The sequence below is a fragment of the Pyrgilauda ruficollis genome, unplaced genomic scaffold, assembly GCF_017590135.1.
Source record: "Pyrgilauda ruficollis isolate IOZ18807 unplaced genomic scaffold, ASM1759013v1 scaffold131, whole genome shotgun sequence".
Taxonomy (NCBI): domain Eukaryota; kingdom Metazoa; phylum Chordata; class Aves; order Passeriformes; family Passeridae; genus Pyrgilauda; species Pyrgilauda ruficollis.
Window position 1 is genome coordinate 50434 of NW_024511544.1, and position 22403 is coordinate 72836.

At 43.3% G+C, this 22403-nt stretch overlaps 1 protein-coding gene across 1 annotated transcript in view; it reads left to right on the plus strand.

Annotated features, from left to right (window-relative positions):
• The first annotated feature begins 4612 nt into the window (after positions 1–4612).
• SYN2 (synapsin II) overlaps positions 4613–22403 on the plus strand; it is a 167461-nt gene continuing 149670 nt past the window's right edge. Inside the window, exon 1 of the mRNA XM_041459116.1 lies at positions 4613–5081. Coding sequence (XP_041315050.1) covers positions 4714–5081 — 368 coding nt within the window. The 5' untranslated portion in view covers positions 4613–4713. The remainder of the gene's footprint in view (positions 5082–22403) is intronic.

The following is a 22403-nucleotide window of genomic DNA, read 5'->3' on the forward strand; positions in this document are numbered from 1 at the left end:
CGGGCTTTATTCCTTTTTATGAGCAGCCAGTGCTGGGTTCCTTTTGCAGTACAGAACTGTGCTTTAGTTGATCTCACATTTATGCATTCAATCAGTTAGAATATGATTCAGAATGGTTGGACACTTTCACGCTAAATTTCATAAGGTAAATAAAACATTTGCAAAAGAAAAATGTTAAAAACCCAAACCATGCCACTTTTGTGCTGATTAAATTGAGTATCTGTGATTTGCCTGGCCCTGGCAGACTTCTTCATCATCAGGGATGCTTATAGACTGTTTAACCTCCTTCTTGGAGGACAAAAATGTTATTTTGTTGTGGGGTTTTCTCAGATTGGGAAAATCTTCAGCTCTGACAGGCCAAGAATGCCAGGCTGGGTGAGCACACAAGTGCAGCTGGTGTATCTCGAGCCCACCTCTGCTCATTTTTGTCTCCCACCCCTTTTCTCTAGCATTTTCATAATAATCCTTGTTATTTTTATTCTTCAGATATCCAAGGGAAGACCTAAATGATACAACAGCAATCCATTAACTGGAGCCTATGAGGAATGGATATTTTCCTGCTTGTCAGAAATCTGTTTACTCTGCTGCCTTCGTCACGTCCCGGTGTCACATTCGTGTGCAGTTTATTTCTGTGCCTCAGAACATCTGCTCTTTGTTGCTTTTCATGATGCTGCCTCTCCTCCAGGCTGGGAAATGGCCAGGTTGTGTTGGTGGGACTCTCCCTCCGTGGTACCTGCAGTTTGCAAACAGTTTTGGTTCAAAAAGATGTGTATTTACTGCTCTGCAAAACGCTGAGTGTGCCTCGCTGGCTGGGTTTCTCCACCAGGGCATTTGCTGATTTCTCTGTAATGCAGAGCATGGGGGGAGAACAGTTCAATGAGAGGAAGAGAAATAAATCAGCTGTTTCTAACAGTAAAATAAGGGCTCAAACCCAAAAGATGGAAAACCAAGAAATCCAGCAGGTGATGTGGGAAGAGCAGGTTTATTGCTGCATTCCTCCAGATACACAATGCCAGTAAACATATATATAACATATAATATATAATATATAATATGTTATATTTATTATATTTATTGTATATATATATATATTGTCACACAAATTTCTGAGTGACATATACCTCTTCTTTATCTATCCAGTTTGTCGGTCCATATGTGGTTATGGACAATTAACAATTACAATTAATGGTTGTAATTTTTAAAAGAAATTGTATTTAAAATTAATTATTTAGACTTCTGTGGCTTGGGCTCTGGAATACTTGCAAGATTGACTTCAGCGTTTACAGAATAGTTTGAGTAGTACAGAAGAGGATCAGCAGTATCTGAGCTTTAAATACCTGCTAAAAATTGCCTGAAGTTTGCATTTGTATCAAGGTATTTCAAAAATAAAATAAAATTTTAAAAAAATGTTAACGATTATTAAAGTACAGAAAATACTGAACCAAAAAATCAGATAATTTCTCAGTAGGAAATGGGCAGATAACTGTTGCTGCTATCATAACTTCAGGTTTTGGAAGAGAGAGAGTTTTATTTGCCTGAATTTTTCTATTTTTTTGTATTTTATTTACCTGTAATGATTTATCTGACCTGTCACTCCTGTGGGCTGTCACCTGCCTGTTGCTGTTGCCGGTTGATCTCATGTCACACACAGAATTTGCTTTGAGCTCCCTCTCACATCCCAGCAGGAATTGTTCCCAAGAGTACAAACCCCTCTCCTGCAGCAGGAGCTCATCCCTGTTCAAAGCCTGCAGGGGTAAAAGTCTGTCACTAATGAAGGATGATCTATGAAATAAACTGTCCTGGGCTTTCCAGGTGAGCTTTAATGGAGTGCTGAGCACAGAAGATGTCCAATGCTGTGCAGGTTTTGCTGCTTCTCCTCCAGGAGCATGACCATAATTCAGGAAATTCCCTCCTGACAAAAGCCTAACTCCAGCTAATTGTGTTCCCTGGCGATGTTCATCCACCAGAGGGTGAGAGCCTGGGCTGGGAGGAGAATTCACTGAGGTGTCTGATGAAACTCACTGAAAGAGTGCACCTTAGGATGCTCCACCCTTTCCTTCTCTCCTCCTCTCAGTTTGTCAACACAACTAATCACGAATCGTTTGATTTCTTTCAGCATTTTGACTTCAGTGGTAGCAAACAAAACTGGATTTGAGATTGCTGTTGTGTTCTCTCCTTTGATATTGAGCCTTCCTGTCATTTAACATGCCAGCAATTCAGTATTCTCACATCCTATCAGACACAATCGTCTTGAATTGCCTCACAAATGTGCTCTGAAGTGTTCAAGCATCACAAACAGTAGTTTGGACCCCAAAAATGCCATTTGTTCTTTTTCAGGCATAGGTTTATGCGCTATTAAATTCATCAGACTCCCTGTAATATCAACTGATACTCTTTCAACAAAGTTTTCCCTCCCAGTAACAGCAGTGCTTCACAGAGAGCTCTGCATTTTGGTTGTTCTGCATTAAAAACCAAGTTTTTGACACTTCCACCAAGTTCAGTTGCCATTTGCCTTGGTGCAGATTTGGATTTAAGGTTGCTACAATGCTCTACAAGATGTTTTAGAACCCCTCTGACTCTGGCATTTGAGAATGATGGATATTTTAAAAGATGTTTGTCAGCAAGTGGTGGCAATGTAAAGAGGGAAATTAAAAATCAACCAGCAATCAAACTCCACAAAATTCCCTTGAGAAGTTGCTTATAGAGAAGGGCCAATAGATTCAAAGTGAATAAAGTGTGTAAAGTGGGAAATCCTATTTCTTTTATATAGCCATGACACCTTCAGAGCGCACAGGGTGGGTGAACAGGGCTCCTGCTACTCACCCAAACATCCAGGAGGGAGAGAAACCACTGTGGGGCACTGTTTTGAAGGGTCTGCTAGCCGTGGTTCCAGCCAGAATCACTCCTTCAAACCCAAAAGCAAATGTTGAGACTGTACAAAAAAAAACTCAGAAATCAGATTTCATCACTAAGAAAACAAGCTTTCCACAGAAATACGCAAGCAGGGCCAGACCTTGTGTCACTGCCATCCAAGCAGGATAATCACTCTGTTTAATCTTCTTTGGAGTTTGTTTCACAGCAATGGGGCCTGACACTCAGAGTGCTCCCAGCATTTCTGGTGGCCACGGGCATCTGGTGGCCACACAAAGAGCTCAGCTGGCACTGGAGGTGCCTTTCAGCCCTGCAGAAGGGACCTGGCAAATCTGCTAACCTCTTACCTGTTAAAATGTTAACCTGCTAACCTGTTAATCTGTTTTCCTGTGCCCAGGAAAATGGAACTCTCATCCAGTCACAGGGAATTTGGTCTGAGTGAGCCAAATCACCCAGAAATGCTCTCAGGCAATAAGCAGTCCTGAGTCTGTACAGGAAGCAGTGTGTCCAAAGAGAGGGTGTTTTTATATAATCACCCTTCTGTCTGGAACAGGACTTTAACAGATATTGAAATGTCATTTATCTATATATATAATTCGTCTCCCAGTGTGTCCATGGTGTTTAAATTACAACCATCACCTACTAGCCCTGCTGTTTTATTTGGTTTTGTCATTCTGTAGTACATAAATATTTCTAAATTCAACCCTTAATTAAAGAATCCTGCACAGTTCTACCTTACAATGTGTAAAATTCAAACTGTGGAAGTGGTAGTACCCAGGATTTTATTAAATTTCTAACTCTAAAAGAAGCTGTTACATGGATTTACTGTATTTATTATTAGAGCACCTTTTCCACTCTATATGGCCTGTAAAGGTCAGCAGCCAAATGAGCTGTGATTGTGTGTATTTTGGATAAAAGGAAAAGGGTTGGGCTATGTGTTTTATGTTACACACAGTGCTTATCCCAAAACTCTGGAGAAAGAGCATCTGAATTACTCTGAAAGACAGCCTGGTGGGAAAAGCACCCAAATTCTGGTGACAAGGTTAAATTTCTTGAAGATACACAGCACCCCTTCCTCAAACGATTTCTGAGATAAAGCAATGTGGGGGGCTGTGATTACAGAGGTTTTGGTAAAATTTGGGGGAATGCAAGTGCGGCTCTGGCTGCTCCTGCTCGCAGCCATCGCCTGGGACAGGGCTGCTGTCACTCCCGGTGACCTGGCTGCAGTGCCCGAGGGGCTGCTCGGGCTGGAGCTGTCCCGGGATGCTCGGGCTGAGGCCGGTGCTGTCCCGGGATGCTCTGGATGGAGCTGTTCCGGGATGCTCTGGATGGAGCTGTTCCGGGATGCTCGGGCTGGAGCTGTCCCGGGATGCTCGGGCTGACGCTGGAGCTGTCCGGGGGATGCGCTGCAGGCTCAGTGCCCCGAGCCAGCATGGAGCTGTCCCGAGCACGGCGGGGCTGCTGTGCCGGGGGGAAACGCGGCCCTTGTGCCGGCTGGACACACAGCCACACACAGCCACACACAGCCACACACTCCATCCCCACGCTGGCTGTGGCCTGTCCCCATCCCTGTCCGCATTGCTGTCCCCTCCCTGTCCCCATCTCTGCCCCCATCGCTGTCCCCATCCCCATCCCCTCCGTGTCCCCTCCCTGACCCCTGTCCCCATCCCTGTCCTCTCCCCATCCCCATCCCATCCCCATCGCTATCCTCTCCCCATCCCCATCGCAGAGCGCGGAGCGCGGCGCACGGAGCGCGGAGCGCGGCGCACAGAGCGCGGAGCGCTGCCGCCGGCGCATCGCACAGCCCGCTCCCGGCCCCGCCGCAGCCCCCCGCCCGGCCAGATGATGAACTTTCTGCGGCGCAGGCTCTCGGACAGCAGCTTCATCGCCAACCTGCCCAATGGCTACATGACCGACCTGCAGCGGCCGGAGCCGCAGCAGCCTCCGCCGCCGCCGCCTTCCGCGGGCTCCTCGGCCCCCGCCTCGGGCTCTCCGGCCGCGGAGCGCCGGCAGCCGCCGCAGCCCGCGCCCCCCCAGCAGCAGCAGCCGCCGCAGCAGTCGGCGGGCAGCAGCTTCTTCAGCTCGCTCTCCAACGCCGTGAAGCAGACGGCGGCCTCGGCCGGGCTGGTGGACGCGTCCGCCGCCGTCTCTGCCGCTGTCGGCAGAAAGTTCAAGCTGCTCCTGGTCATCGACGAGCCGCACACGGACTGGTAGGTGCCCCCCCGCATGCCCCTGCATCATCATGATCATCATCATCATCATCATCCTCCGTGCCCCCGTCCTCCCCCCGTCCTCCCCGCGGTGCCCCCGGCAGGTGCGGCTCACCTGGGGCAGAGCCCCGCAGCCGGCCCCGCCGAGGGGCTGGAGCGCAGCCTCACGGACTGGAAGATGGAGCAAAAAAAAACCAAAAAAACCCAGCCCCAGGGAGCCCTGGAGCGCCTGACTAGCCGTGAAATCTGCTTCCCATCACACCACTAAATAAAACATATATAGCGCCCTGACCAAGCATATCCTGTGTTCTCTGGGGAAGCACAGAACCCGTGTGCAGGGTCAGGTTGGATTTAGGTGCCCTGGGCAGGGATTGCTGTGCGGAGCTGCTGTGGTGGTGGCGTTGCGTGTGTTAATCCGTGTTTACGAGCCGGTTTGTTTTCACGCAGCTCCCGCTGCTCTGTGGCATTCGGGTGAAGCATCTCCGGGAAGCCGGGCACCAGCCCTGGCTCTGCCCTAGCTCAGGGGATTCCTGCCGTGGGCTTCATTAACAGCCCTGCTTCTGCCCTAGCTCCGGGAATTCCTGCTTCATTAACTCGGCCGGTTTTATTTGGGCTGCGTGTTTGGCTCCCGCTGGTAGCATGAAAAACATGGGATTTTCCAAGCGTGGGACTTGGCCATCAGCGTGCCGGCTGGTACAGCAGCAGAGGTTATGGCTGTTGCAGACCTGTTTGTACTGCTGGATGCTGTGCTCTAGAGGAAGGACATCTTCCCATCCATCCCTCGCTAACTTGTGTGTTTGCACATCGAGCTGGCAATCCTCTCGTTCGCTGGTGCTCATTACAGTGCAGAAGGTCTTAGCAGCGCCTTAAAATAATGCAGAGTAAAACAAGTCTGGTTTTGTGACGCTGAGATCACCCGGTAATGGATTGTGGGTTTAGGGTTTTATTCTCAGCGTCTCGAATTTACAGCCTTGCTGTCTGTCTGGGCTCGTGCAGTGCTGTGATCTGATCCAATTTGCTTTAAAAATGGTACTTCAATAAAATACTTGGAACGAAAATTGAAGCCTTTAACTATAGCAGATACGTTATTTCTGTTAAGATAACATTACCTGTTACATTTTCCAGGCTTTTTCTTTTTTTCTTCTGTCTGGTTGTGTGGTTGGTTGTGTGTGTGGGGGGGTGGTGTTGTTGGTTTTTTTTTTCTTTTTGAAAAAACAAGGTGGTTGTATCAACCAGACTGAGGCAGCCTCTGTAGCTACGTCATGGAGATGCATCCATGGACACTGCTCCCTGCCTTGCAGAAACATCTATTTATTTTATATTCTAGAGTGCACAGCTCTCTGCCTGATACATTCAATAATTGTATTTGCCCATAAGGTTTCTTTCTGGGAGATTTTTCTGTGCATACTGGAGCCAGTCTGAGTATTTTGAACGTGGTTTTCCATACGTGGTTTACATACCTGATAAATGCACCCCAAACCAGCACAATCTGTGCACAGGGGCAAAGCTTTGAAAGCCCTGCATGGGCAGTTCCCCCTGGAGCACTCCAGGTAGGAGCCTCACACATCCACACAAGGTTGGTTACTCATGCCTGCTTACTTTTGCCTTTTTTTTCTCCCCCTCATAGTATGTGACATGGATACATAGTAGTTGTAAAAAAAAACCAGTTTGTTGTTGTACTGGCTCTTTCCTTTCCCAAGAATCAGTTGTTTTGTAGCAGATTTTGAAATATATTTTGAAAAATGATATATCTGACCCTTGTGAGCCCCTTCCAGCTCCAGAGATGTGTGAATTCTGGTAATTCATGCAGAGGAGTTTGTTCATACCTTGGGAAGTACGGATCTCCGTGCACTGATCTGCTGGGGTATTTGACTCTGTGGGCTAAAATGGAATATGGATTGTAATTTGGCAAGGCAGAGGAAGGTTGGGAGGGGCAGCAGGTGAGTGCCAGTGGCTGCTGGGCACCCCCAGCTCCCCGGGCTGTGCTGCAAGGGGAGGCTGGCACAGCTCTGTCATGTGATGCTCTGAGCAAACCCCGCCAACAGCAGCAGGAGCAGCAGCACAGCATCCCTGAGAGCCTCCAGAAACCCTCCAAGCTGCTGGGCTCTGCTCCTCACAGGAGGATCAGGTGCTTGGCCTCTGGTTTTGTGGTGTTTTGTGCTGCACTGTGTTTGTTTGCCTTCAATTGAAAACGTGTATTGCTTGTGGGTTGCAGGCTCGATAGAAATCCGAGGGTTTTGGATGGACCACACTGAAATCTCACTGGTTCAGTGTCCTCTCCTCAGCAAGGGCCAGAGCAAACATAAGCCTCCTTCTATCAGCAAAGACAGAAACCCTGGCATAAAGGGACCCTTTCTCTTACCCCTGCCATTAAGGGACGTTTTGTTTCCAATATATTTTATTTCTGTGGAAGGTTGGTACTTCAAGTCTAAGATTCAGTAACCCAACGTTGTTGTTGTTGTTGTTGCTCGTGGAATCACTTGGGGTATTCTACCTAGAACCAAATCCCAGCTGTTGCTGGCATTTTATAATCTTGATCTCAGTGACATCTTTCCTCCATTTGCCCTAAGAGGTTTGTCCTGTTGAAAGTCTTGAAATTCTCCATTTCAATTACTTTACTTTTATGGCATGGGACAGGGGGAAAAAAATGGGAGAATTGGCTTGTCTATACTAATCTGTGTGGTTTTTACCCTTTTCCTTAGTTCTTAAGGAAAGAGTAAATGCAGCTGTGTCAAAGCCCCCTCCTTTCTTAGTCCAGGGTGTGTTAGAGCTGTAAAGGATAATTCTTTTCCTACAGGTGCTTTGGAGTCTTCCAACCACATTTAGTGGTCATGCTTCTCCTGAAGGCAGGGGTGTAAAAAAAGCTGAATCAAAGATTTTTCCACCAGCCTTGGTGTCAAGAGAAGGGACAAATTGAAAATAGGCTAAAGGCTGTAGTCAATAAATCCATGGCAAGGGATCTTGGTTGGTTCTGGTTCTCATGGAAGACTTTCTCCTGGTCCCTTTGTACAATAAATGACCCTCTAGCCCATAGCTGGAAGCAAATAGTCAGCCACCATTTCCCCCAGTTATCCTGGAAATTTCCTGTCATTCCAGAACAGCACCACGAGGAAGAGTGCAAACCCTTCCCGTGGACCAGCACTGTTAATTTGTATACATGTACATAAAGGCATTGGAAAAGCTGATTTATTTCCAGGCCTGCTCTTTGTGCACGGGGGTGTGATGTCCTTTCCATCTGCAGCTGCATCTGGAGCAGGCATTTCCATACCTGACCTGCAGAGCCCTGGGATGAGTTCCCACAGCTGGTGGAGGGTTTTGAGCTGCAGTGGGAAAGTGTCTGATGCTCCAAGGAGCTGCAGGGGAGGGCAGAGCCTCAAGAACCACTTGTGAGGTTCAATGGTGATTGGATGTGACAGATTTCCGTGGCTGTTTCACAGCTTTGAGGATCTTTGTTGCTATTTTACAAATGGAGGAAACTAAGGAGTGGAATCATTTGTTCAAGGTCATCCAAGCCACCACTGACAGAGCTAAATTAAACCTAGACAGCTTGCTTTGACTTCTCTTTTAATTCTGCATTGTGTCCAGAATTTCAGCAAGATAGGTTTATTTTGAAATGGTTAAAATAGGTTTATTTTCAATTTCCTCAGGAAATAACCATTTTGTTCTGTACACAAACAGTCCTGAATATTCAGTGCTGAACAAGCAGTTGATGAGAGGCCATACATCGGTGGCAAGGGGCCAAGGTGCTGTGTATAGATTATTATCTTTATTAAAAACTTATGTATAAGGTTCAGAAAGCTGCTTCAGTACTGAAAACTAATCATCACTGAGTGTGTCCTGTCCTTTAAAGCTTGAATATAAGACTTGTTGGCAGCAGCAATGAAATTATAAAAAGAACGAAGCTGGGAAATTTTGTTTTGGTGTTTTTTTAAGCACAAATCTGGTTGTAAGTATCGGTACCTTTTTTTTTTTCACAGACAATTACACATTTCACTTCATGTTTACTGCCTGAGCAGTTACTCAGCTTGTGACAGGCTCCAGAGATAAACCCCAAATGGCTGGGACAAATGCTAAATGAAGAGCAAACTTTCTGGTTTAAAATTACCCAGTCATTTATGGGCCAACATTGCTCATCAGAAAGATTTTTAATATGAACACAGTGAAGAAAAGACTGCTTGATGACACAAAAATTTCATGAAGCAAGCAGCGTGAGTTTCTTAGGTTTGATTTTTGTTTGGGGTTTTATTTTGTTCACTAGAAGGTGGGAACCAGCTCCAATTAAAACTGTGTGCTGTTGTTTTTCGTAACTACCGAACGTGCATGAACACACGACAATGACAATTTCACTGCAGTTTTTCTGTTCATTAGGGATGGCTCAATTGTGCATAACTAATTAGCAGTCCCTAACTCCAACTGGCCCAGAATTCTCATGTATTTAGTTGTAACACGTTGATTTAGTAGCTGCAGCTTTCATTTCATTCAGTGCAAGCCTTCAGTGAGCGAGTTTCCCGAATTTAGAAGGCATCACTTGATTTGAATAATGCATGAAGGAGGGAACTGCTCTGCCAGAGCACTCTGCAGCCCTCTGGGATGGCTCTGGAGGAGAACAACCTCCCTGCAGCCTCCAGGATGGCACAGCTCTCTGCCACCTGCAGAAAATCCAGAGCCAGGTGGGAAATGGGGAGGGAAACCCAGTTTGGGACAAAAGTGGAGCTGGTGGAGGGGATGGAAGGGATTCCTTGGCAGGTGGGATGTGAAGGTGGGAGGTGTTTGGAGACAAATTCAGCAGTGCTGTAGAGCAGGGAGGAGGTTTTTAAAGGGTCTCTGCTCTCCAGACTTTGACCAAATGGCCAAATGTGGAGTGTAACAAAAAGATAATCTTATCAAAATGCTTACCAATGTGTATATTTTATATGGGGAGAAAAATCACATACTAAATCATCTTTATTCATTTAAAATGCCCTTTGCAACAAGAAACTCTTGATATTACAGGAAAACAACCTTGCCTTTGGTATAACACTGTCATAGTTCAAGGAGTCAACAGGTTCCTTAAAACCTCTGAAACTGAGCAAGAGTGACAAAGGTTTTACTGTAGTTTCTCTCTAATTTTTGCTTCATTTGAAAATTTCACATTTCAAAATGATCTTTGTGAGCCATTTCAGTCTCACTCGAGCTGTGGCCTTTGGAGTGGGTTCCCAGCCCTCCAAAAGGGAGCTGGCCAGCAGCTTTTGCATGAGGCCAGTGTGTGCTTCTTCCAAGCAGGTAATTGGTAATTAGATCAGCCCTGCTTCCCAGCACGGCCTGCAGCTCCCAGCTCTGCATTAAGGGCTCTCTGCCTCTGCAATCCAAATAAAAACACAATTAAAGGAGGGATGCAGGCACAAACAGCACATCTCTGCAGCCTGGGAGGGCTCAGCAGGAAACCACGAGGGTTTCTGCAGTTTCATCCTGAGCTCTGCCTCCTCAGCCACTGCAAGAGGTGTTCCAAGGGGTAAAACAGCTCATGAGCCTTGACACTGCTTCTTTGTCCGTGTTTTCAGCATTAATTCCACACTGGGCAAGGGCTGGAGGAGCAGGGCGTGCAGCTGAGCTAACTGAAGCATGGAAGGTGTTAAATCTGAATTTTTGTGTACAGCAACCTCACCCAAACTGTGCTTCATGTGCTTCATTTCAAATATGGGAGATGTTAAATCTGAATTTTTGGGTACAGCAACCTCACCCAAGCTGTGTTTTGTGTGTTTCATTTCAAAGTATGGGAGATGTTAAATCTGAATTTGTGTGTGCAGCAGCCTTACCCAAACTGTGTTTCATGGGTTTCATTTTGAAGCATGGAACATGTTAAATCTGAATTTGTGTGTACAGCAACCTCACCCAAGTTGTGTTCCATGTCTGCTCTCCCAACAGCCAGCTGGTGCAGCACCAGACAATGTCTGTGCTGGTATTTTAAGATGATCTAAGAAAGGAAATTGCTGGGGTTTTTTCTGTTTATCTGCAGTTCTGTCATATGTAATACTTGGCTGTGTTGGTATAAATAGGCAAACACAGTATGTGAGAGAGATTACCTTTTTGACAAGATAGAGAATGAGAACAAAATCCCTGAGTGGAAAACACTTTCCCCTCCATGCTCTCTGTGTTGCTCTATCTAAACAAGCTCTTGCAAGCTCTGATGTTATTTTAGGCAGCTGAGTGTAAATGAGATGCTGGCCACAAACTTGGGCAGATTGTGGTTTCACCCCCATCCCATCCCATCCCATCCCATCCCATCCCATCCCATCCCACCCCAGTCCCCCGTGCTCAGGATCCAAGTGATTTTTTTTTTCTTTTTTCCCTGTCTTTAAGAGACACTAGAAATGCCTCTGAAGCCATGAAAACTGTGGTAACACGTTTGGTTGAATGGGTAACATTAGAGAAAAAAATTTGCCAACGTTTTCCTCTAAAGTTTGCCTTCAGAGAAAGGAAATGGAAAAATTGGCAAAGACATTTTAGGGAGGTACATTTCAAAGTAATGAGACTGAGGTGAGAGATGAAAGGAGTAACAAATTGCTTGGTAGAATGTGGAAACCCATAAAATAAGAAGTTCTACTTGCAACCTATTCAGAATTTGATAATGGCTTGCCAGTAACAAATTGTAACCTGTTGAAATAGGAAAGGCATGGAACAAAAGGGTGTTAAAAACAGTAACATTAGATATTTTATTCTTCATATTGCAAAAATGTGTGTAGAGGATTTCCTGTTTTATATGGTGGGGATTTGCCATTGTGTAAACACTGCAGGACACTGGAAAAGCCTGGAAGCATGTTTCCCCAAAAGATTGATGCTAAATATTCCCACAGGAGTTTCTAAAAGTAGTGACTTCATTTTATGCAGTTTTAGTACCCAGTTCTTAATAGCACCATGTGAGTGACCCACAGAAATATAATATCCAGTATAACATCATTATATCCCATTAGGAATGCTTTAAACCACAGAAATCTGTTTTAATACCACTGAAATAAATGGCGTTTTGGGGGGGTTATACATTTATAAAGAAGGTACACTGCAATCTGCATTTAAAGATGTGATGAGGCTTCAGTGAAAACCATGTTTGAGTATAAATTTGTCTTTGAGGAAGGGAATAACAAATGCAGGCAGCCAGGTTTGGGTACGGAAAGGAAGGTACAGAAGGAATTTGGACCTGCTTGGCTGAACACAGCAGCAAAGGGTAATTACAGGCAGGTGCAAAAATTGTCAAGAATGGAAAAGAGTAAATTGGCAGAGAAAGCAACGTTGTAGATGACAAAAAGCAAAGCCACGAATTATGAAGTAAAATGTTACCTGCAGTAATGAATTGCTTCCACAGAGGAGCAGCTTACATTGCGGAGTGCCAGAAATGTGCAGTGAGGTGATAAAACTTCCCAGACACCGTGGGTGGAGGGCAGCCTCAGCCCTGCCTCTGCAGTGGAAGCTCCGTGCTTGGTTGCACTGCTGCTCCTGCTAATTAAACAGCTTTATCTGTGCCCAGTCACACTCAGAGAGCTCAGGGCTCTCAGGCTGCCAGGGACAGCTGCAGGCTGCTCCAGCTTTGGGCAAAAAGTGCAAAGATTTTGTCCTTTTTTCCTCCCTCATTGTCCCCACAGGTTGTCCCTCCCTGGCTGACACACAAATGTGAATAAAGAGATTCCTACCAAACAGCTGGTGTGAGGCCTTTTGGGGCTACCTAAAACCAGAGGCCAGCCAGAATTAAGGGAATAAAAAGCAGTTCTGTTTATTGAAGGGCCTTCAGGTACATTTCAGGCAGATGAAATCTCCCAGTCTTCACCAAAAATGGACCCTGGGTCAGGGGTTTTCACACTTTCATAAGTTTGGTCCATTTGCACATTGGGGGTTCATCTGCCAATTCCAGCTCCAGGTAATGAAGTCATTGACCCCAGGTTTGCTCCCCCAAGTCCCTTTTGTTCCCATCTCTGGGCCCTGAGGCAGTGAGGTGTCCTTGATTGCCAGGCCTGGAGAGGAATTGTTGTGTCTGCCCAAAAGGGGAAAGCTGCAGCTGACACTGAGTCTGGGGTTTGGAGTTCTACACTAGAGAACTGCAGGATTGCAAATAAATGAAAAATAGACAAGCTAAAACCCTAAAGCATCAGGTGGCTGAGGTCAAATCCTTCTTTACATTTTCAAGCTGAAGTGGTAGAAGTGTTGAATTCCGAGGGCACAGGATGTTAATTCCTGGTGTCCTGCAGAGCCCAGGTGTCCCAGGCAGTGCAGGGTTCTGCGGGCACCCAGCTCAGCTCCAGCCATGCCAGGGAATGCTCCGGGCTCTGTGGGATCCTGCTGGCCCCTGGCTGCCCATCTCCTGCTGCCAGGGCACAGCTGCTCACGGCTGCAGTGCAGATGGAGCCGGGATCCCTTTAATTCAGGGGCTGCTCCAGCCCTGTGTGTGCACAGCTCCGTGCCTGACCTCGCCTTTGTTCTGTTTGACCTCGTTTCTTCTTTATCCCTTCCGATTTCTTACTAATAAAACTGATTATAATTCCACCGAAAGAGCCCAGATTTAGAGGATTAAACTCCAATATGAGATCAGTCCCAGTCTCTTAGGGCTCACGTGTGCTCAGGGAGACCAGGATGGCTCCAGAGAGGAACACTCAGCTCAGCATTTCACTACCCCTCAGTTTCTTTCAGTGGTTTCTTCTGCACTGAAGATCATTTCCAAAGAAAGCTTTCTATGTATACACACACTTCAGTACTGAGAAGGTCTTAAAAGATGTTAAAAGTTTCTAAATTAATATTAGAAAAGCCATCATACCAATTTTGTAATTCTGAAACTATGGGAAAAAGGTTAATCATAAAATATGATAAATACATCCAATTCCACTGAGTGGCAATATGGTTTCATAGTGTGCTATGACTGCAGAACTTGTTTTACTCAAGATTTGTTGTCTCAGCCATCTAGACATAATATATATATATAAATGTATAAAATTATATATCTATTTATAACTATACCTACATTATATATATAATATCTATATATATGATTCAAAGTTCTTTCCTTATGCTCTTACTGTCAGTATGAAATTACCTTTCCCTCTTCCTTTTCCTCTTCAACAGAATTTATCCAAGATAAAATACCAGTGCTCCTAATTCATTAGAATATCTGTAAGAATCTACTGTCACCACACATTCACATGCTCTTTATCACAATATCTCCTTCCTTAAAGCCCAACTGACTTTCCATCAACAGAATTTATCCAAGATAAAATACCAGTGCTCCTAATTCATTAGAATATTGATTTGTAAGAATCTGCTATCACCACACATTCATGCTGCTCTTTATCCCAATATCTCATTCCTTAAAGCCCAACTGACTTTCCAGATTCCCTGTGCTGATCTTGGTGTTTAAAAAGAATCAAACTAAGGCAAGATGTGTATGGTACATGCATTTTGATATAAAGGTAAATAAAAATCCTAGGGATACTTTTAATGAGGAAAAATTGTTTATGAAGCCCTTGTTTTTAACAGATAACCAAAGGTAATTTTCCTGAGTCTTGTGTGGCTGTTCCATACAGTATATATCAATAAATGCCAAGTGTTTGTGATAGGCCTTTTAAAGTGTGCTTGTGTGCATGTAGTCATTTACATCTGCATGTAGAAGGGTTTTTTGGGAGAAGAATTTGTAGGAATTTTCACTGGTGGATGCTGTCCAGTGTGGTGGTTTTAGTTTGAAACAGGGTAGAAACTAATGTGCTTAATTCTTGTTGTGAGATAGGTAGTCATTTACATCTGCAGGTAGAAGAGTTTTTTGGGAGAAGAATTTGTAGGAATTTTCACTGGTGGATGCTGTCCAGTGTGGTGGTTTTAGTTTGAAACGGGGTAGAAACACTAGTTTTGTGTAGTGGTTTTGGTTTGCTAATTTGAGATTTTGTTAATTTTGAGATTTCTTGGTTAAAGAGTGTGGTTTTAGGGTTTGGTGTTGGTTAATTACTAATGTGCTTAATTCTTGTTGTGAGATAGGATTAGGAGAAAGTTAAAGGAGGCTTAAAACTTTAAAAGGGTATAAAGAAAAATTTACTAACAGTAATTAAAAGAAAGGATAATAAGAATTCTAATAAAACCTTTAGAATACTTTTGTTTTTTTGTGTGGCTGTTCCATACAATATATACCAATAAATGACAAGTGTTTGTGATAGGCCTTTTGAAATGTGTTTGTATGTATGTAGCCATGTACATCTGTATGCAGAAGGGTTTTCTGGGAGAAGAATTTGTAGGAATTTTCACAGGTGGATGCTGTCCAGTTGGAAAATAGTCCATGGCTGCAGTTTTCTTGCACTGGAATAAAAGGAAGCTCCTCCATGGTGCCAGTGAAAAGTCACACAGGTGTTTTGAAGACAGGTCTCATGATCATCCATTATGTGGGTTATAGTGCAGAAATTATGGGATGTAGATGCTCAGGATTTGTGTCAGGCTGTTCTCTGCCTAAATTCTTTCAGTTGGACCCATGGCCTAGGATTTTTGTGCTGATTCATTTTCTTGCTAAGGAAGAAATGTTTGATGTGGACCAGCAATAATTCAATGTACACAGGGGCAAGATTAACTGCCTTGGCAATAGTAATACATGGGAGGAGCCAAGAGACACTAACAGAAAGTATAATTAATGTGCATTATTGCTTACATTATTTCTACTCCAATCCCTTCCACTGGCTTGGTGAGGTCTTACAGCAGTGCTTTTCTGTTGTTTTATTCTTTTATTTGCTAGAAGTCCTTTCCAAAAAAAATGAGGCAGCAATGGATCTTTGAGGTTATTGCTTGGTGGGTTTCTTTTTTGTTTTCTTTTTTTTTCCCCTGAATATTTTCACCCATTATAAATGTCTTTTCCAGCTCCCAGATCCTTGGCTGTTGGGCTGTGCAGTGATGACAAATCAGCTCCTAAGTGGCCTTCAAAGTCAAACACACCTGCACAGGAAAGGAGAGGGCAGAGAGTGATGGTTATTGCCCAAATCCCTCGCTGATGATGTCCCTGTGTTTCAGGAACAGCTCTCAGCAAGGTTTTCACCATGGAATAAACACACCAGGTGCTGTTCTCCTGAAATCCAGGCTCCGTGTGCCAACAACAGAACGAAATCTCGATTTTCTCCTTTGCTGGGCTTGTCATTGGGCTGGTGGGGGCTTTTCCTGAGTGTTTGTCTGTCACTTCTTGGCTGGGTGATCCAGAACTGGGAATTTCTGATGCTGTCTATGGAACTGAATTCCAGTAGTGGCTTCTGCCTCCTGAAAAACACTTGGCAAACTGCTCTGTCTGTCTGTCTGTCAAGATGGGATGGAGACGTGGTGCATGTAACTCTTTAACAAACACCAGTGTAAGGCTTAAAGAGCATTGCTTCATTTCAAGGATTGTTTCAGTTTGGGAATTTTCAAGTGAGTGTTTGAAAGGAAGCAAACCTAATTGGTGTCAGGAAAACGTTTATTTTTGAGGGATGAGCAATACTTCTAAAAGTCACTTTTGTATTTCTTTAATTAGTCTGTGTTTTAGAGTAGTTTTTTTGATAGATGACTGAAATTCTTTAGATCTAGACAATTGATAGATGACTGAAATTCTTTAGATCTAGACACTGGACTCCTCAAGATGAAAACAGAATATTTTCACTTCGAGGACTTCAGCAAATAACTTTCATGTTGGAAAATAGGATTATGAGTAATACATAATCAGAGTTAATGATGTTAATCAGCAAAAGCAGCTGTTGGAAAGTATCAAAGTCCCCATCTCTGCTGCAGCCTGGCTGGAGTGCTGTGCTGCTAATCTCGTTAACACACACAACTAATTTCATTTGGGGCCAGAAGCAGCTTAATCTGCACATGTGTAAAATGTGTGCTCATCTCTGCCTGCCTGCAGTAATCCAGCAGCATTTTCCTGACAGAGCTGTGCAAGGCATAAAATTATTCTGCATAATGAGGACAGATTCCTCAGTTTTGTCTGAAACATTGCCTGAAAACTCAGGGTAAAAACCTGTGACTGTAGGACCAGCAGAAGTTCTGTACGTCTGTAAATGGAAAATGAATTGATTAGAAACAGCTCTGATCAGATTGTTAAAATTATAAATATTCAGTCATCTTTAATACCCTCTCAAAAAATATCTCTGTTTAGCTTCCAGTGCACAGGACCTGCCTGTGTAGATTCTTTTATTGTATTCAGATGGAATAAGGTTTTTTCTGTCCAAACTCAAATTAAACTGATGCACAGTTACTGCCTTTTACAATTCTCTTTGTCAGCTGTCCCCACTAATACTGCTGCACATTTTGAGGTCAGTGTTCAGTCACTTAACCATGTTAAAACTAAATACACAGACTTCAAGAATTATTTAAAGGTTGAAATTTTTGCTTTAAAAGAATATTTCAGAACTTGCTTTTGCTTGAATGAACCATTACTGAAACCTTTTGGAAAGGGTGAAGAAGAAAAATCCAAGTATATGAAGTTTCCATGTCGTTGTCTTTTTTAATTAAAAACTTCCAATCTGGCCCTTTGTGTTGAAAGCAAAATAGAACACTCAGGGTGAAATTACTGTGGAGGCTTGGAGGTGGCAGTGAAAGGCATTAAACAGTGATTAGGCATGTTCTGCTCACAATTCCTGTGTTTATTTACTCTTGTATTGTTTCCACATGAGCAGTGAAGTAGCTGCATGTGACAGCAGTGATGTTTTGGGGAAATGATGTGCTGTGGTGAGTCACGGCATTTTAACTTGCTGCTCCTTTTTACAAGAGCTGTTCCAAGCTGCTTGTTGATTTTTCTGAGGAATTGATTCCTGATTTTAATCTGTCACCCTTCATTTCAAAGAGACAAGAGTTGTGACATTAAATTAATATGACAAAAATGGTGATACCCTGCTGGTAAATTTCCAGCTTAAGCTGTAAAATGGTGTAAATACCTCCACAAACCCCAGGAATTCTGAGGCTTTTCCAAGCAAATAAAAGTATTCAGTGGAGTGCAGCTCCAGCACAGCTCTGTGACCAGGAGAGCTGCATTCATTCCATGGTCACTGTGACATTTTCCAGCACCCATTAACAACCACCCTTCAAAACCATCCCCAGAGGGTGGGAGAGCCACAGCCCACCAGGAACTGTCACCTGGGAAATTCTCTTCCTGTTCACCTCCTGTTTTTCTAGAGTCCTCCTAAAGAAAAGGTTGGAAAATAATGGAAAATTTAGACTTTTACATCAAGAATTCATCACAGAACAGAGTGACATAATTCTTATTGTGCAGCTCAAGAGGCTGCTATAAAGTAAAATACTTGCCATTATTCAAACACATTTTCTCAAAGGTACCTGCCTGATTTCTGCATAAAGTATTCTTGTAGCTAATGCAGGCATTGTTTAAAAATCCCCTCTCCAATACTTTGGTGGGAAAAATATGTTTTGTTTAAGCCTTTTTCACTTGGAGAAATTTTCTTTCCATTTATGGCATCTCTTTGGGGGAAAAAAAAAAAATCAGATGATTGGGACTTGCAATTCTCCTGTGGCTCAGCCATTGAGAGATCACCTTGCTGGATTTCTTTGTGCTGGAATAAAGGGAATTACATTCTCCTATTTCTTTGTGTTGGAATAATGGGATTACATTCTCCTATTTCTGCAGCCTTCCAAGAGCCTTTTATGAAGAGCATGATTAAATGCAAATGAAGGTTCCACCAAAAAGGCACAAGGCCCTGGAAATTGGGTGCTGGAAATTGGCTGTTTGCTCTGCTCACCTCCCTCCCTCCCTCGGTTCTGCTGGATGTGTGAGTTTATAGCAGAGCCAAGTTTCCCCTAATCCACATTTCCAGAAGTTTTGGTTTTGCTTTCCCCTCCTCATCCCTTCCCCTCTCCCATTCTCATTGTTCCTTATTATTCATTATTCCTTCTTATTATTTGTTCATTCCTTTGGTCATTCAGCTCTCACTGATTAGAAATACTCAGCTTGTAAAGGGCACATGGGCTGGAAGAAATTGTCCTTGCTCAAGCTGTGACAATGAATTTGAAAATTCTCATGACTGGTTATTAAAATACTCAATTCATCCCTGGTACATTGAATTACATTCAGTACCTGAACAGATTATTGTTTTGCCATACATTTAAATTACAGGATCAAATGCATTTAGGTCTTCATAATTCAAAGTTCTTTCCTTGTGCTCTTGCTGTCTGCATGAAATTAACTTTTCCTCTTCCTGTTCCTCTTCAACAGAATTTATCCAAGATAAATTATCAGCGTTCCTAATACACTATAATATTTATTTGTTATTTATTATTATATTATATATTATATATTACATATTATATATTATATATGTTATATATTACATATATATTATACCATATATATTATATATTAGATATGTAATATATTATATAATAGTTACTATTTATTATTTATTATAATATTTATTTATTTGTCTATTATTACCATACATTCATATTGCTCTTTATCCCAATATCTACTCCTTCCTTAAAGCCCAATTGACTTTCCAGATTCCCTGTGCTGATCTTGGTGTTTAAAAAGAATCAAACTAAGGCAAGATGTGTGTAGTACTTGAATTTAGATATTGGTTCATGTGCACTAAGAACATCTTGTAGTTCCAGTAGCAAAGCAGAGTTTGGGAGCAATTTGGTGCCCATAATTGGATAGCACAATTCAGAAATAAATTACTGTAATGTCCTATATTGTAAAATTCCAGTATTCCTTTTTTGTGAGTTATGAGTACACTGGAAGAATATGGAAACCACATTTTCATAGGGAAGTGTTTGAAATGTGCATCAACTCCTTCCAATCTTCCATGCCCTTTTCTTGGACACATTTTTAGCATTGCAGCAGCTCAGCTTTTGAGAAGACAGATTGGGCAAGTCCTAAATTTTTCAAGTATATTGCAGGATGCTCCTGGAGGTAGAACATCCATTAATAATCTCGAATTTTTCATCTGACTCTGGATTGTGATTAAAGACAGAATCATGGGAAGAAGTAACAACACTCAGAAGCAGCTGCTTATATTTTTCTGTTAGGGCCAAGAATTACTGGAGAAACAAATCTTCATGGCAGGCTGGGGAATGCAGAGAAAATCTCATTCACCTTGTCAAGACTGGCAGGGCTTTCCTGAACCTGTGATTTGTTTGCTTGAATCATGGGGCACAGAGTTACAAATTGCAAAATAAATCAGGAGGAGGATGAAATTGAGAGTTGGACAGCTTTGAGCTAAGGCTGCAAGGAAGGGCAGAGTTGGGACAGAAGATAATTTGGCTCCTGGTCAGGTATTGATCCAGAAAATTACTTTAAAACACCACAACTTATTTGTAATCAGCTCAGGAATTGCAGGCAAGCCCATATTTGCCTTTTTAGTTTTCTTACAAGTCAGGAGTGGTCTTGGTGATGACATGCAGGGAACACCCTAAATTTTAGATTTAAAAAAAAAATTAGCAGTAAAGAATTATCATAAAACTGAGAAATTCCATCACACAAAGCAAATGGATTTAAATCCAAGCCGTGCCCAATCCCCACCTTGTCACCAGCCAGGAGCTCTGACACATCCAGTCCTTCCTTGGACACCTCTGGGATGCACCAAAGTTGACATTTGTAGCCTATTTTTGGTACATTAAGTATTTGTGGAATATAGTGACGCTGTGCAAAGCTGTGGGGATTTAAAATAAACAAAAAAGGACCAGTTTTCTGCATTGAATTAGTATTTATCACTATTTCTTTCCTGCTTTTCAGTAGCAAAACATATTTATCCCCACAGGCATCCAGCAAATGTAGAATTAAACACATAAATACTAACAGAGACTTTTCAGAGCAGTAATTATAAACTGGCTTCAGTCTCCTGTTCCATATGTTAACCAGCTTGGAATACAAGATTTTGGGTGGCAAAGAGCATCTTTTGTTCATTTGACTTTTAAAATAATTTTTTTAAAATTATTATTATATAATTCCTGCAGTTCTGAACCTTGGCTTTGGAATTTTTTTCTTTCACCTGGCTTATAATTTGGAAAACATTTCAAGAAAGGAGGCTTTGACCTCCTGACAGCTGATGGACAGCAAAGAGTAAACCTTGTCCATTGCAGCAAACCATTGGAACAGATTTGCCCCATTTCTGAAGCAGAGGCTTTTATCCAAAGGAATTGCAAGTTTGGATCTGTCTCCTGAATTTCCAGGGCTGGGAAGGATTTTGTGATAAACATGAAATTGCACATATTTGGACTGTATTAAACAACAACATGAGTCCAAGGCAAATACTTTGTAGTTTAAATAAATATAACAGTTTGGATAAGTTCATGGGCGTGGAAATTTGCACTGATTGTTTATGATGATGGATTTTATTTCACCCTTGGGTTCCAGCAAAAGCCTGAGCAGAGACACGGGGGGGAAGGGGAGGGCGGTGGCATTAACCACGGAACAGGGATGAGGATGCGCTTGGACAAATCCCTAATTTAGACGTCAAAACGCTGCAGCTTCAGCCCTGAAAGGAAGAGTGCCTCGTCACAGCGATGTCTGCGAGCTTGGAGAGAAAATCCCTGGCGGGGGGAGAGGCAGAGCCGTGACTCAGCTGCGGCTCCTGCCCCGCGGGGCCGGGGGCGGCCGCTGATGCTGCTGCTGCTCCTTCTGATTCTGCTTCTTCTCCTTCTCCTTCCCTTCTCCTTCTCCTTCTCCTTCTCCTTCTCCTTCTCCTTCTCCTTCTCCTTCTCCTTCTCCTTCTCCTTCTCTTCTCCTTCTCCTTCTCCTTCCCTTCTCCTTCTCCTTCTCCTTCTCCTTCTCCTTCTCCTTCTCCTTCTCCTTCTCCTTCTCCTTCCCCTTCTCCTTCTCCTTTAGATTCTGCTTCTTCTCCTTCTTCTGATTCTGCTTCTACTTCTTTTGATTCTGCTACTTCTCCTTCTGATTCTGCTTCTTCTCCTTCTGATTCTGCTTCTTCTCCTTCTTCTCCTTTTTCTTCTTCTGCTCCTTCTGATTCTTCTCCTTCTCCTTCTCCTTCTCCTTCTCCTTCTCCTTCTCCTTCTCCTTCTGATTTTGCTTCTTCTCCTTCTTCTCCTTTTTCTTCTTCTGCTCCTTCTGATTCTGCTCCTTCTTCTGCTGCTTCTCCTTCTTTATTAGATTTTGCTTCTTGTCCTTCTGATTCTGCTTCTTCTCCTTCTTTAGATTCTGCTTCTTGTCCTTCTGATTCTGCTTCTTCTTCTCCTTCTTCTGATTCTGTTTCTCCTCCTGCTGCTAATGATGCTGCTGATGATGATGATGCTGCTGCTGATGATGATGGTGCCCTCCCCACGCATTCCCCATCCCCGCAGCTCTCCGGGAATGCTGAGACACAGGAGAGGCTTCAGCCTGGGTGTACCAAATTATTCTGT